The following is a 14,417-nucleotide window of genomic DNA, read 5'->3' as shown; positions in this document are numbered from 1 at the left end:
AAAAGTGATTAGCCACCTCACTTAGAATATTTATAATGACATCTATTTCTGTGTGAGTAGTTATTTACTGCAGGGCTCTGCCCTGGAGCAGCATACTTACAGGACTGCACTGTGTTCATGCATGGATATCAATGCAAATGCAAGAAGACTTTTCTGTCTTTGCAAATAAACACCCAAAACTTGGCAACACGTTTCCACAACAGACTTCTGAAAAGCTTACAAGAACTCATTTATGTTTAGTGAAAAGGTACTAATCTTTTACTTCTGAAAATTTAGAAGAATTGCAGGGTTTAGGCTCTTCTGTTTCTGTTCAGGTTATAATGTTTCTGCCACTTCTGTAACTATCTGATGCAATGTTTGCATTGCATGATCTTAATTCATCGGTCGTCTCCCATGACAGTGTTTTGGTGAAGTTCTCTCTAAATCAGGTTGTGGAAGCACTGTGCTCCCTATGGCACTGGTACTTGCTTCCCATCTCACATGGATCAACAATGGCTGAAACGGGGCGTTTTGAAGCAAACAGAACAGTTAATAATCTAGGTGCTTGTGGCATAAATATTGTGCTATTCTGTCACCTGGGACTGCCTTGTTCAATAAGCGGATTGAGTCACATGGCAAGCTGTGATCTTGCCAGGACCGGAGTTCTTGCGTGTCTCAAGTCTGTCAAGCAAGATAAAAGTCATCAGGCAGGTCCGTGCTGATGGCACAGGTCCAAGGTTAGGCTGGGACATCAGCCCATGATGTCAGGGTCCAGATCGACTCAGTCTCTTGCCCCTAAACTTCACAACGCAGCATAAAGCCTGCACCACCCCCATGAAGGTATTCATAGCACAGCGCTGCTCCCTTTTTATTATCTGTGCGTGAGCAAACCAACCTCAGCCATACATCTACACGTGTGCAGGATGTTGGTCATTCAGCCACTTAGTTTCTTCCAGATGTGCTCATGCAAAGCCATTCTTGATCTGCTTACGCATGGCGCATAAGGCCAGAAGGGCTTAAAACTGTCACATCCCATCCAAAATACACCAGGTGCATCATGTTTTGCTGACATAATTTTCTATCATCATGGTCAAAGTAAAAAAAGGCAGCACACACACGAACTGCGGAGCATATGATCAGCTCCATGAACTATGGAACGTATGGGCAGCTCCAGGCTGTGCCCATGCTGGAGAGGTGGTGAGCATGTCTACTACAGCGTCCTTCCCACTTGAGGGTTATACACAGGCACATGCTTAAAGTGAAGCTGTGCTTTTGTAAGTAACCCTAAGATTGTTTTGGTGTGTGCTTTAAGCAATGTGCGGGCCTACGCTGTTATTTAGAAATTGATTTGTACCAGGGTTAATCTGGGATAAAGTTTCATAGTTATGTCAGATGGTGTACTGCCTTTGCACGTTTTTCTGACCCTTAACAGCAAGTTTGACAATAGTTCCCAGCAGTCACTGGCATTGCTGAGTAGTTTTCAGAGCAGACTCAGAGTTTTATTTAGTTGAGGACATGTCACTTTCTTATTTCAGGAACTATGAGCAATTTCTGTGTTATTTCCTATGTTATTTCCAAATTTTCTTTTGAGATTGCTAGATGAATGCTTGGAAGAGTGACCCGGTGACTGGTTTGAGGCTTGTGTTTTCATATATCGGTACTTTAGGTAGATGGGAATGGTGTAAGGCCATGGAAAGTTACGGCTGGCCAAAATCATGATCAGATATAACTACCTCCCACACTCTTCAGAAGCTTGTGTTGATCTCCATTTCTGACCCTAGACTGTGTCATATGGAACACGTTACTGCTTCCTGAAGGTCTCTGACAGCCCAATCAGCTTTTCTCCAATACATTGGAAAAAAGCCCAAGAGCACTACAATACCAAATTTGAAAAATGTTAGTAATTCTTTATTGAGAAAGTTTGAAGTTGGCCCGGGTCTGTTCATGAACAAACCAAACTCTTTTAGCTGTAAAATACTCTTTAAAGCCAATTATACAATGAAAAGAGATTAGAGAGGTGCAAGAAGTTCAGAGTTGTTCTGGGGTCTTCTGAACAAAGAAACAGAGGAAGAATTAGCTGAGGAGAACCGCTGGTGACCACATCTCATGTATTTTGCAATCAATATTTAGGAACATTTATACATTTGTTAATTCAGTTTCATTATTGTGAATAAAATGATTGCATGAACAATTCTAGCAAGATGGTGTGAAAAGAATATGCTGTTTCATCAAGCTTCACTGTGCAACCCTAGCATGAGTACACAACCCCTACTAAACGTGTAATCAGATGCTGCAGATACCCCAGCCTGGCTGAAGGGCTTTAAACTAGGAGAGGTACAACCAGATAAGCACTGCTTTCCTTATCTGGTTCTTTACCTTGAGCAAGGTTCTCCAAGGTTACTGCAAGGGAATCATGCTTTTATCTGGCAGGAATTACACAAGAGTTTATGTTCTCCTATTACTAAAATCAGGATGATACTCTCTTTCCTAGTTCAGGATGCCAAGACCAGATGACAACTAGTTAAGCATCTCCCTGCTTGTGACTGGCTTACCTTTGTGCTTGGCAAGAGGCACCAGATAAAAGGCAACAACCAGTATCTTAGGCATACGGTGTGGGGGCTTGTACATGCACGAAAGCGCCAGGAGAAACAGCAGAGCAGGAGTTAGAGGAACGGTCTGCATTGATAGGCAAGGACACGATTAATACCAATGAAACTGGTAAGCACTGAGGAACGTATTGCTTGCACCGATGCACCACGGAGCAGGTGACTCATCAGCAGACCTGCACCTGTTAAGAGAAGGACAGTAGTGGGGATACAGCGCATTTCATGGGCTGTTTCTCTTCCTGTTATTCCAACAGCAGGATGAGTTACAGTCCTATGATACCTCAAACAAGAAAATTAAAGACAGCAATGTTGCCTAATATTTATGGAGCATGACATTAACAAGATGCAGAAGCAAAACATCACGCCACAGTAACGTGTGACTCCTAAAGGACCTTAGAGGCCAAGAAAGAGTTGGCCCTTGGGCCTCAGGCAGAACTCAGAAGGCATATGGAGGGCTCAGTAGCTGGCAATCCTTGCCTTCCGTGTTACACTCAGGTGACCTTGCCAGACCACTCGGATGCACACGTTGTGGCCCCTCTCAGAATGTGTGTATGCAAGTGCTGACCAGTACAGTCTATTTGGTTAGAAAGTTAAATAAAATACCTTTCTTTTTCTAAATGGTCTTGCATTTTCTTACGTTAGTTCCCACAATAACACTGTAAAAATATCCCATGAGTGTGATTATACAGCTTCATTCTGAGATGCCCACGATAGTCTGTCTAATATTTGGTTGTGCAACCTACCATGTATTATGGGGTCCCAACACTGTAAGTTAATATTAGTGACTACAGCTCTGTTAAGTATACAATCACAGCAGCGTCATGATGGTATTGCTCTTGCCACCTCAACTTGTACCTATGTGTCAAAATGCCTAACTCCGCTCTCTTAATTTCAAATAACTCAAAAGTCTTCATTTCCTCCTTTGACTAAGCTACACAAGAGCTTCTCAGTAAAAACCTAGCTGCTCTTTGTTGACCACTTGTGTCCTTCCTACCACAGGTAGGTCGGTACTGGTGCTGAATTGTACACTAGCCTCAGCTCTGATACACTGCTCTGACAGCCTCATCCCATGGCCTGAGGATGCTGGAGAAGTCTCTGCAGCCTTTCCAACTTCTATTAGTATCTAGTACTAGTACTTAGTACCTCCACTACATAACTAGTACTCAGTGGAGGCAGAAGGCAGCAGACTTGACAGTGGATGAAGTATCTAACCATACAAGTAAAAGGTGAGGTCTGTCTTGATGCTGTTGAGGGAAACCTGATGGGAAAGTAGAAAAATACAAGCTGGGTAAGGGTTTCTCCATCCATAGGGGTTTTTTTAACTCCTTTTGGGGGACACACTGGATTTGCTTTGTACACAACCTGTAAAGTCCATCTTATGCACTGGGCTTTTTGCAGACATGGGAGTGGGAAGACATTTTCAAAAGCCCAAAGTAGACACAGGGACAGAAATAAGGTAATGAAACAATGAAGGGTGCGGCCACACGCACTGCCATAAAGATGGCGCCCACACAGGCGGCCCCTTTGTATCAGTGGTTGCGGTGCTGATAGAAAATTACAGTCTGGTGGATGGAGTAACACGCATGTTTTGGGCTGTGTGTCACGACTCGCACACCGCTCATAGACAATGGCTGGTATGAACATTAGAAGTCGACCTAATCCACGACCTGTAAAGGTATACTCAAGGAGAGCACTCGGTAGCCAGCCAAAGGCTCGGTCTTTCAGGTGGCTACCAAGCAGCTACAGAAAGGCATAGGTTGTAAGGCTGGAGGTGGAGAATGAGCACCTCTACTCTGTGCAGTACCTGTCACTTCAGCCAAATGAAGGCATTGCACAAGCTCAACTCTGCTTCACCATCCATCGGCAAGATGCTCAGCTTGGTGCTTTCCCAGAAATCATTGCAGAGGTTTTGCAAATTGCCAGCTGCAAATACAAAACTGCTTAGGCATAAAGGCTATGTGGCATTTGCTTGGGCCGCTGTTAATTTTGGAGAACGGTGTCATCGCTGATTGTGTCCCATCCTGGCAGCCAGCGAAGCCTGACCTGTCCTTAGTGTGTTTATGGAGAGGTCACAGCCATGCTCCTGACGCTCTGTGAAGCTGGTGGGGCCCAGGTCCTCTCATTGCCCCAGGAGCTCTTCTACAAGGCATTCCTGAGAGGGCCCCTGGCAGTTACGAAATGACCCTTTAAAAGGAAAATCTTCTGACATTTTTTTACTGCAGCTATCAGGGGTTTAAGGTGCAACTCCATAGCTGAAATTCCTCGCCACACCACTCCAGCTGCTTACGGAAATGTAATCCTTTGCAAGCACGAAAGTCATGACCACATGGCCAAGCAGAGGAAGTTATCAAAGATATGACCAGCGTGCCCATCGCTTAATTGGAGGACATGTGATGTGGTCTAGCATGGTGCCAGCGCAGCAGGGCTCTGACACAGCATGTCCTTTTTAACACTGGTGAGGACAGAGCCATCACCATTCACACCACCAGAAGGATCAGACACAACAGTGGGCTCTGCCTGGTAACGTGTTTTCCTGCTTAATTAAGATTTGCATTGGAGCTATTCTGAGGGTGAGAAAACATTGATTGTTTTTTTTTCTTGGTAATACCACAGAGAGAGTTACTGGGAATATTTCAGAGGGATGATATATCTCACGGTGTGGGAGACTGATTGGGAGGAGGAAGAAGGGATGTAACCAGATGGCTGGTGAGAAGATTTGCAACTCATGCTATCGGGTGGGAGTTAAGCTCTAACTTTTAAAAGCCTGGCAAAGCATTAAAAATCATAGATAATATTGACCGTCTATATTAAAAATCGATCTCTGCTCAGGACAGAACTCTCTAAGGCAATTAAAAAGATTTCTGTTCTTTTCAGGCTATGCTGATTTAATAGTCTTCCTATAATGCTCTACAAGTTTCGGTTCATAGGATCCTTCTGTTCATACAACTTCTGGGTGCAAAAACTAAGCAATAGAGTAACAGCAAAAGTATAGACACAGTCATAGCCCAGCCAACCTAAATGTGTTCCTTCTGTAGCACAAACTCTTTAGATTAATTCCCTCTGTATGACAATCGGCCTGATGGTATTTTCTATCACTTCAGTTCTTGCATTATAAAGACGTTTCTCTTCTTTTGTCCATTAAAAATATAAAAATGGGTCTTGTCTAGTACCAGATCCAGTCCATACAGAGTATGAAGAGCCTTGCGCGGACTCTAACAGCAGCTGGAATTGGGATTCCCCTCTGTTTCCCGAGCCCAGACCATGATATATGGTCTTCAGATATATAAGGAACTTAACCCATCATAATCAAGTAGAAACAGACATTCATAGCAATGTTCAATAATAATAGTAATAATAATAGTAGTAATAATAATAATAATAATAATAATAATAATAATAATAATAATTTACACAGGCGCAAGATGTGGCTGTTTATTGCAATCCTGTTTTTGACACAAGCACCTGTGAACTCAGAAGATGCCACTAAGCAGAAAAAGGCTATAAATCCTGAGACTTTCATGAATGTTGTAAGTCCGAAGAACTTCGAATTTCCACTCTGAAAGTTTGCACATGTTTAGTTGGGGAAGAGAGGGATGGAGAGTATGCGTGTGGAGGGGGCTGGGGTCACCATGTGCACTGGTTTTGTTGAGCTGTGTGATATAACGTTGCGCCCATACCATCACTAACAAACCCTGGTCCCTGAAGGATTTGTCTTCCTCCCAGCAGCCTTAAGTGCAATTATCAGCAAGTTAGTTAGAGAAGGGGGTAATCCCAGCCTCAATTTGATCGGACATCTTCCTGGAGGGTAGAAAGTTGTGCATGGCTTCCCTCCTTCAGCTGCAGCAAGCTGCTTGGGGCCATGTCCAGGTGAGTCCGAACGTCTCTGAAGGTGGGTTTAGATGGGCCTTTTAGATCGCCAAGACATGGGCAATTAAATTGCTGAAATTAATCTCTTCTGCCAACCATGTGAGTTCAGCAGTGTGTAGGCAGTATCACGGCTGGATTTCACCGGTCTTAAGCTTCCCAATCTGTGGAGTTTTCAGCATAAATAAAGCTCAGGAAGAGCATCAGGAGCCCTGCAACAAATCCTATGGGGCTCGTCCTACTGCCCTTCCAGTCAGTCCAGCCTGGCAGGTTCGATATGCCCTGCCATCTTATCTGCCCCCCGCATCAGCTCAGAGCATGACAGGACATGCCCTGCCACCAGTGTCAGCTGTCTGTAAATCTGTCTGGTCTCAAATTTCTGGAAACATTTCAAATGCATTTGCTGTTGCATGCTGCAGGGGAGCCCTGCTGCCGCCGGCTCCCTGCCTGCTCACAGGCAAGAGCCCATGTCTGGCTGTCTCCTCTCCCCTTGCGCACCTCACTGGGGCAAGCATAGGATTTGGACAGAGCACCCTCCCTCAAAGAAGTCCTCAGCTGATCCAGACACCCCAGGCAAAGCAGTATCCCAGCTGCCACAGCGCTTTAATTTTGCAAAGGCATCCCAGCAAATGGGGATGTGCTCTTCAGGTCAAATGAGCACCTCACCTTTGTAAATCTTTTCATCCAAATTTTCCTTTCCCCAGAGCCAAATAATCTGCCACAGAGGGTACCTGAGTGAAGAGTATGAAGTCCTGACGCATGACGGCTACTATGTCACCCTGAACAGAATTCCTCATGGAAGAGAAAATCCTAGGAACAGAGGTACAGTTCTATTTCACAAGGAAGCCAGGAAAAAAACCCAAAACCAAACACAAAAAAACCAAACCAAAACAAACAAACAAACAAAAAAAACCAAACAAAACCCCCACCTTAACATAACAAGGAAGTGAAGGGACAAACCTTACCAGGCCAGGGGAGTATTTGCTGTTAAAGCAAAAATACCAAAAACACAGTACTTCTCCAATTTACAGTCAAGGCTTTAGCAGCCAGCTTAGGAATGCACAGCAACCACCTTTCGTATCAAGCAGAGATTTGGTTTTAAAGCTTAGAGGGTGCAGGCATATCTTAAGAGAATTTCCAATTTAATTTTTCCCCATAAATTTGTGACTTTGAACAATCTCAGGGCAAGCCCATACATCTGAGTTTCACATGGTTGTTGCCAGTGGCCACGGGGTACTAAGCCTGTGGGGGATGAGCCCCTGGGGTCTGAGAGGCTTAGGAGGGACATCCACAGCTCTCCAGCATGAGACAATGAGGGCAACCACCACAAAACAACTATGATGAGGTTTTCTTCAGCAGCAGATGTCATTAAAATGCACATTGCATGTCCTCTAGCAGGGCAACACAGAGGCTTTATTGGCCTGAATTTGTGGTGAGCGAGTAGAGAAGTTCTGGTTCAGTGAAATGCGCTGTTTCTTTCACGTCCAGGGGACAAGCCAGTCGTATTTCTCCAGCACGGGTTACTTGGAGAAAGCAGCCACTGGGTGGAGAATCTGGCTAACAACAGCCTTGGCTTCATACTAGCAGACTCTGGCTATGATGTCTGGCTAGGAAACAGCCGGGGGACAAGATGGTCCCGGAGACACCAGCACCTTTCAGCTGACCAGGTTGAATTCTGGGATTTCAGGTGGGCTGGAGTGGATTACAAAAGCGCGGCAATCTTCCCTGCTTGCCACTAATCTCTAGGCAGAGGTGGGTGCCTCCAAGCAGGCAAGTCAGAACACCTAATTCCTGGGCACGGCCTCCCCCAGACCTCCCAGTGATGTGCCCAGGAAGGATGGAGGTACCTGTGCAGACCTGCCTGCTGACATGGTGCCACCACCTCCCTGCAGCTGCCTGGCCCTGTCAAGAGCGCAGGGCACTGTTGCCTGCGTGGAGACACCCATCCTGCAGAGACATTAGCCCTGTCCTGGGGCCTCTGCAGAGACTTCCCCAGCCAAGCCCCTCATCAAGGTGTCCACATCATTGTCACATCCCCTTTTGCCAGACTGTCCACAAAAACCCTGCCCACAAGAAAAACTTTGCAAGCTGCTACTGCCTCCCCAGACCTGATCTTCAGAGCAGTCCTGGATGTCCCAAGCTCATAAACATGCTTCCAGTAAGAAAAACCTAATAAAGTAGGTCCGCATTTCACCATAGCACACTAAAAGGCACATGGGCAGGAAGCGGTGCTCCATTGCCTTCTGGGAAAGAGCATCTCTAGGAGCAGAGCTGGTACTGTAATCCTGACGAGCCAGCTCTGGATCTGCAGAGCTGCTCTGTGCTGCACCTGAAATCACAGCTGGCCAGCCTCTGCACAGTTTCTTTACCACTAACCACGGTTATGGGAGAACTAAGCCCTGTCGGGCAAGGATGAGGCTATGGCAAGGGGGATGCTTTCGGACCCTGTGCAGTTTCACCCAGCACAGGGCTCTCCTAGATCATAGGCATTTTCTCCTGGAATATCAGCCAAAGATGTTAAGCCCTTCAGCAATGCAAGGCAGCTGAAATTCACAGGTAGGTTTGCTTTCCTGATGTTACCTTATAACCAACACAGCACTCCTCTATTGCAGCTTTCATGAAATGGCAATGTACGACCTCCCAGCCATGATTCAATTTGTTCTGCAGAAGACTGGGCAGAAGCAGATCTATTACGTTGGCCACTCCCAGGGCTGCACAATTGGTGCGTTAGAAGGGGTTGCGCATGGTGTTACCTGGACCACCTTGAAAACATTAGTTTTGGTGTTTATAAGTAGAAAGCAGAGAGGTCCCATCTTTGTGGGCTGCCAAGCAAGCATGCTAGGTAGGATGTCTCTTGTAATGAGAAGTCCCACAGCAGCCATGCTTTTCATATAAGACATCTGGAAGGACCAGCAAGCTCCTAGGGTAGTAGGAAAGCTCCTGGTGACCTCAGTGCTCCTTGCTGCAACTATAATTCAACCTAGAAAACTGAATCGCAGTGTTTCACATCAAAGCCAAAGGCATTTTGCACGGAGGTCACAGCTTCTGCTTTCTCATGAACTGTGTGCTTTCCTTTCACCAGCTGGGCCATCAGGGGTATGAGAAAACCTCTGCGATGGTGATACCCTTTAGCAGTGGTTGATGGAAGATGACAGTACTGTTCCTTTCACCTGGCGAATGGGACAGGACTTCCCATCAGTAGTAATCACTGAAGTGCCGCATCAGCCACTTCTAACCATAGGAATAAAGACATTGTCTCCTTTTGGACATCTCTAGCGCTAATGTTAAACAGACAGGTGGGAAGAGATCCTAGCTTTCTAATTAGAGATAATGCCTGCTAAACAGATCTGGGCTGTGGGTCCAAGCAAACCCTCGGATTAAGCGCCTGAAAAAAGTTCAACCAAGTCTCAGCTTGTTTTTCTGTTTTCTCAGCATTCATTGCATTTTCATCCATGCCAGAACTGGCTCAGAAAATCAAAATGTTTTTTGCCCTGGCTCCAGTAGTGACACTCAAGCATGCTAAAAGTCCCATCATGAAAATATCCTTCCTCCTGGACAGGCGGTTCAAGATGCTTCAGGTAGGGCATTACTCCATGCTCCCCTCTCCCGAACACCAGCGCTAGAAAAGGGATTGTGCCTAGGCAGTCTCCACGGTTATCCAGTGCAGAAGAAAACAGTTTAATTCCTACTGATTTATAAACACAGACACGATTCAGGTGCAAATCAGTCCTGCATGGTCACTTTGTGGAGTGCATGCCTGCCTTCCCTCCACAGGACCTTCAGGTGTTGAAACTGGTCTTCCTATGGGGGCACTTGTTGAACCCTCAGGCAGACCACCTGGGCAAGAGCAGCTTTACTGTGTTGATTTTAACAACAGTGAAAAACTAATCCAGTACCTGGGGGAGGTGGAGGAAGGGAAGAGAGTCCCAAATATTGATTTCCCTGGAGTGCACTCAGTCAGCATTGCCTCCTGCAGGGAGCTGTACACATCTCAGTGGGACAGGAGGGCAAAGAAGCAGCAGGTTTGATTCCTGTGGGCACTCTGTGCTGCACGTCCCCTCACTGCCCAGCTGGTGGGACAATCCACAGGGACACCGGCTGGCAGTGGGTCAGGGGAGACAGTCCGAGGGCTAGGCTGCAGGAAGGGAAACACACGAGATCAACCTTGCCCTTTGCTTCTGCAGCTTCTGCTAGGCAGAACGGACGCTTCACTGCGGATAAGGAAGCTGTGGAGGTTTCTCCCCCAGCTGTGCAGGCACCCGCTACTGCACAAGCCCTGTGCCAACCTCTTCTTTCTGCTGGGAGGCTACAATGAGAAGAACCTCAACATGGTGGGTGCGCTGCCCCACATGGGGGTAAGGGAGCCAGAGCCCCAGGGTGCACCTTTTGGGAGCACCCAGCAGCACCCGCTGGCTCTGCCAACCCCTCTGCCTGCTGCCTGCCCCTTCTCTGCCAAACACCCTGCCCAGCTGGCTATGGCCGCTCGTCCCCAGTGCTCACGGGCAAGCAGATGCTGCAATGGCAACATGTGTCCCTCTGCCAGATCCTTCTCTCACTGCTTATCTTCCCCAGACAGGGAAAGCCCCCAGGGTCTGGTAAGTGAATGTCAGTGGCCAGGTGGCACTTGATAGCATCTCTGAGTAAGGGTTGTCTGTCACCAAGACCAGCTGTACCTCCCACCAGCATCCCTGGGGTGCAGCCCCTGCTCCTACCCACCCTACATAAAGTCTGCTGAAGCAGCATCTGGGTGATCACAGGTAGTCACCAAGGTCTTGAGTACAGTCCCTGAGCACAGTCCCTGAGCCCAGATGAAGTATCTCCGGAAGCTAGGGGTACCTCATCCTTCGTCACCTTTCTTCTCCAGGAGCTGTCTCAAAGCAATTGATTTTTAATGAAAATTGTACTCCTGAAACTGACCCAACTCTCTAGACAGCGTGACCCAGCAGTGGCTGTTTTGGGAAATGCATCATCTGGCAGCTGCTGTCCTCACTCCTATCCATTGGAAAGCTGTAACGGTTTGAATATGTTTCCTTGCAGACGCGGCTGGATGTGTACACATCCCACTATCCGGACGGGACATCTGTCAAAACCTTGATGCATTGGGGCCAGGTAGGCTCCCTGAAACACAGATGCTTCACCCCTGGGTTGGTCCCTTCACTGAGTCTGGTGTGTCCAGGGCAGATGTGAGACTTTCGGGCTCTCAGGCCTTAGCAGCTTGTGAGAAAGTAAAAGCCAGAAATTAGTGTACAGAAGAGGCACTGGATGCAGGATGAGCTGCAGGGGTGTGTGCCCTGGGCTGTGCCAGACTGGGAGGCCACAGCTGGATGTTCAGACCAGTTTGGGGACCCCAGGGATCCCCAAAGCAGAGTGATCCCGGGGACACCATGGTGATGGTAGGTGGAAGTGAGGGCATATGAGGAGAGGCTGGGTGAGCTGGGCTTGCTCACCTGGAGATGAGGCAATGAAGGGGGATCCAATGGCAACTCCTTGCCAAACTGGAGGCACCAGGGCCAGACTCTGCCAGTCTGAGCAACCTCCTGCAGCTGCAGCATTGGCCCTGCTGGTAACAGGGTCAGGCTGGAGATCCCTACCCTGCTGCCTCCTTGCAGAGCCAAATTATAGGTAATGAGGAAAGAAAAAAGATCTTTTTAATCAATGCAACTATCGTGCAGCTATCTGAGCTTTCACCCCCAGTATAGAAGCAACTCCTAAAATAACTGGGCTCATGATGCCTCTATACTCTGAGCCCAGAGTGTCATGAGCAGGTAAGGATGCTCTGGTTGTTGAAGGAAAACTTGCCAACGTGAAGTCCTGCAGCAGCATCCTGCACACACAGGTGGTGGTGAGCAGGTTTTCAGAGGCAGGAGCGTTGCAAAGGGGCAGCCAAGGAGTCACATGCAACACCTTGGTTTGTCAACTCATAGCTAGGGACAGGCACGGAGCTGGAGATCAGAGTATCACCCTGTTAAAAGAGGTGGAAAGTCTGGCTTTGTGGAGATGCCACCTCCTCCTGCAATGTCACATGCGAGCACCCTGTCATGATGTGGTCCTTTGAGGAGGCCAGGAGATGCCAGACCCTCATAGTGGCACTTGCTGGGCTCTCACCACAGATCTGTCCTCTCCTCCCAGGTGATAAAATCGGGACAATTCAAAGCCTTTGACTATGGCAGCAAAAACCCAGCCATATACCACCAGGTAGGAAGCTGCAGCAGCAGTGCTGGCAGCTGGAGATGCCAAGGGACTGTCCTGGGTGGTGTGGGGATGGGGTGGCTTGCAGGTGTTGACCACAATGGCAATTCCTCAGAGTCTCCTGTGTCCCTCCAGGAGACACCTCCCCTCTACCGGGTGGAGGAGATGCCTGTGCCCACCGCCGTGTGGTCAGGGGGAGAAGACTGGACAGCTGACTGGAGGGATGTCCTCCTGCTGCTTCCCCGCATCACCCACATTGTCACCTACAGCCACATCCCTGACTGGAACCACTGGGACTTCATCTGGGGCTTGGACGCCCCTGGGCGCCTCTATAGCAGCATCCTGGAGCTGATGGAGGGGTCCCAGTAGAGCAGCAGCTCCCTAGGGAGATGCCTGGCCCCTCTCCCTCAGCCACGACAGTGCAAGGAGGCGGTGGGACATCCCCTGCTGTCCCCTTCTTCCTGCTGGCCTGACACACTTGTGGTGATGGTGCTTCCCACGCATCCCTTAGTCATCAGGGTTTGTCCTCCTTGCTTGAGAGCTCCTCAAGGACCAGTAGCACTTTGCAGGCAGGGCAGCGTGGGGATCAGCCAAGGTGCTGGGGCAGGCAGGAGCCACTGGCAAGGCAGCCCCCCTGGGAGGGCCCCAGGGGGATCGTGAAACTGCATCCTGGGCTGTGTGAGGGGGATGCTGTGACCCCGCTGTGACCCCCTGGTGACTGCCCAGTGGGTCAGGGATCAGAGCACCCAACCCACAAGGAGATGGGAGAGAGCTGGGCATGTTGGGTCTGGCCGTGGGGAGGCACGGGTGTTTGAGAGCAGCCCCTGATCGCAGCACAGGAGTGATGGAGGGGAAGGAATTGATGAGGCCAAACCCTTCTGGGCAGCAACAGGCAATGCAACAACGGGCTCCAGCCCCAGATTGCAACTCAGGGCGGTTCAGGCTGGATATGGGGAACCCTTCTTCCCCCAGACAGATCCCCAGGGAGGTGGAGGGTCTCCATCTGGAGGGGTTCAGGGCTCAACTGGGCCAAGCCAGGCACTTGCCTGCACTGTTTGGTCCTGGGGCTGAGTAGCCAGACGTTCCTGGGGATGGCTGCGTGGCTCAACACCGACATGCCAGGAATGCTCGTCTTCCATCCCTGGGAGCCACGACCTCAAATGCTCCGGGGCCAGGATGCAGGGCCACCGTCCCCCTACAAAGCTGCTGCCAGGCTGGTCCCCCGTGGTGGTGCACAGCCCCTGCTCCATGGTCCCACCCTGCTGCTTGTTGGAAAACTGGAGGCGGGGAAAATCCCTCCATAATAAAAGCTCAAAGGTGATTTTAGGAGCGGGGATTCCGGAAGCCTGTACCACAGCTCTCCCCTGCCTCTTCCTTGCACGCAAACACTTTCCGGGGGAGCTGCCCGTGCCCGGGGCCAGCCGGGAGCACCCCGGCACCCACCCACGCCCCACCACCGCCGGGGTGGGCAGCAGGCGGGGGCACCCCCTGGGCAGCACCGGCGCAGGAACGACGGCTGGAAAGAACCACCGGGCAGCCTCGGGGACGGAGAGCTTTATTCCTGTCCAGGGCGGCTCGGCCATCACCGGCCACGCGGGAGCGCCGGGGCCGGCGGCCCTGGAGGGCAGCTGCCTGCGTGACCGCTGCCCGCACCCGCAGCGCTCCCCGCTGCCGCCGGGCTGCGCACGGCCAGCGCAGCGCGCTCCCGGCCCGCTGTCGGCACCCCGAGACCCCCCGGCCGCGGCCCCAGGCGGCTCACGGGGGACGAGGGGGATGAGG

General features: G+C 49.6%; 2 protein-coding genes across 2 annotated transcripts in view; one reads left to right on the top strand and one right to left on the bottom strand.

Moving 5' to 3' along the window:
- Positions 1 to 14,417, bottom strand: part of LOC130154813 (lipase member M-like) — a 52,120-nt gene that overhangs the window by 29,072 nt on the left and 8,631 nt on the right. The gene's annotated exons all lie outside the window — the stretch shown is intronic.
- On the top strand, positions 6,008 to 14,031 carry LOC130154818 (lipase member M-like). The gene is made up of 9 exons (XM_056351362.1): positions 6,008 to 6,112; positions 7,154 to 7,271; positions 7,938 to 8,136; positions 9,062 to 9,171; positions 9,882 to 10,027; positions 10,634 to 10,780; positions 11,487 to 11,558; positions 12,579 to 12,644; positions 12,774 to 14,031. The coding sequence occupies exons 1-9, from the start codon at positions 6,008 to 6,010 to the stop codon at positions 13,005 to 13,007; spliced, it is 1,197 nt and encodes a 398-aa protein (XP_056207337.1). The 3' UTR covers positions 13,008 to 14,031.

This window comes from Falco biarmicus, chromosome 9 (genome assembly GCF_023638135.1).
Source record: "Falco biarmicus isolate bFalBia1 chromosome 9, bFalBia1.pri, whole genome shotgun sequence".
NCBI classification, from domain to species: domain Eukaryota; kingdom Metazoa; phylum Chordata; class Aves; order Falconiformes; family Falconidae; genus Falco; species Falco biarmicus.
The sequence above is the reverse complement of the archived record's forward strand: the minus strand, read 5'-3'. Positions and strand labels throughout refer to the sequence as shown.

What these genes read in the sequence shown, in the direction of transcription:
- LOC130154818 (XM_056351362.1), top strand. Translation starts at nt 6,008, where the DNA reads ATGTGGCTGTTTATTGCAATCCTGTTTTTGACACAAGCACCTGTGAAC. An exon ending in AGAAAATCCTAGGAACAGAG is followed by an intron (nt 7,272 to 7,937) that starts GTACAGTTCTAT and finishes TTTCACGTCCAG; the next exon opens with GGGACAAGCCAGTCGTATTT. An exon ending in GGCGGTTCAAGATGCTTCAG is followed by an intron (nt 10,028 to 10,633) that starts GTAGGGCATTAC and finishes TTGCTTCTGCAG; the next exon opens with CTTCTGCTAGGCAGAACGGA.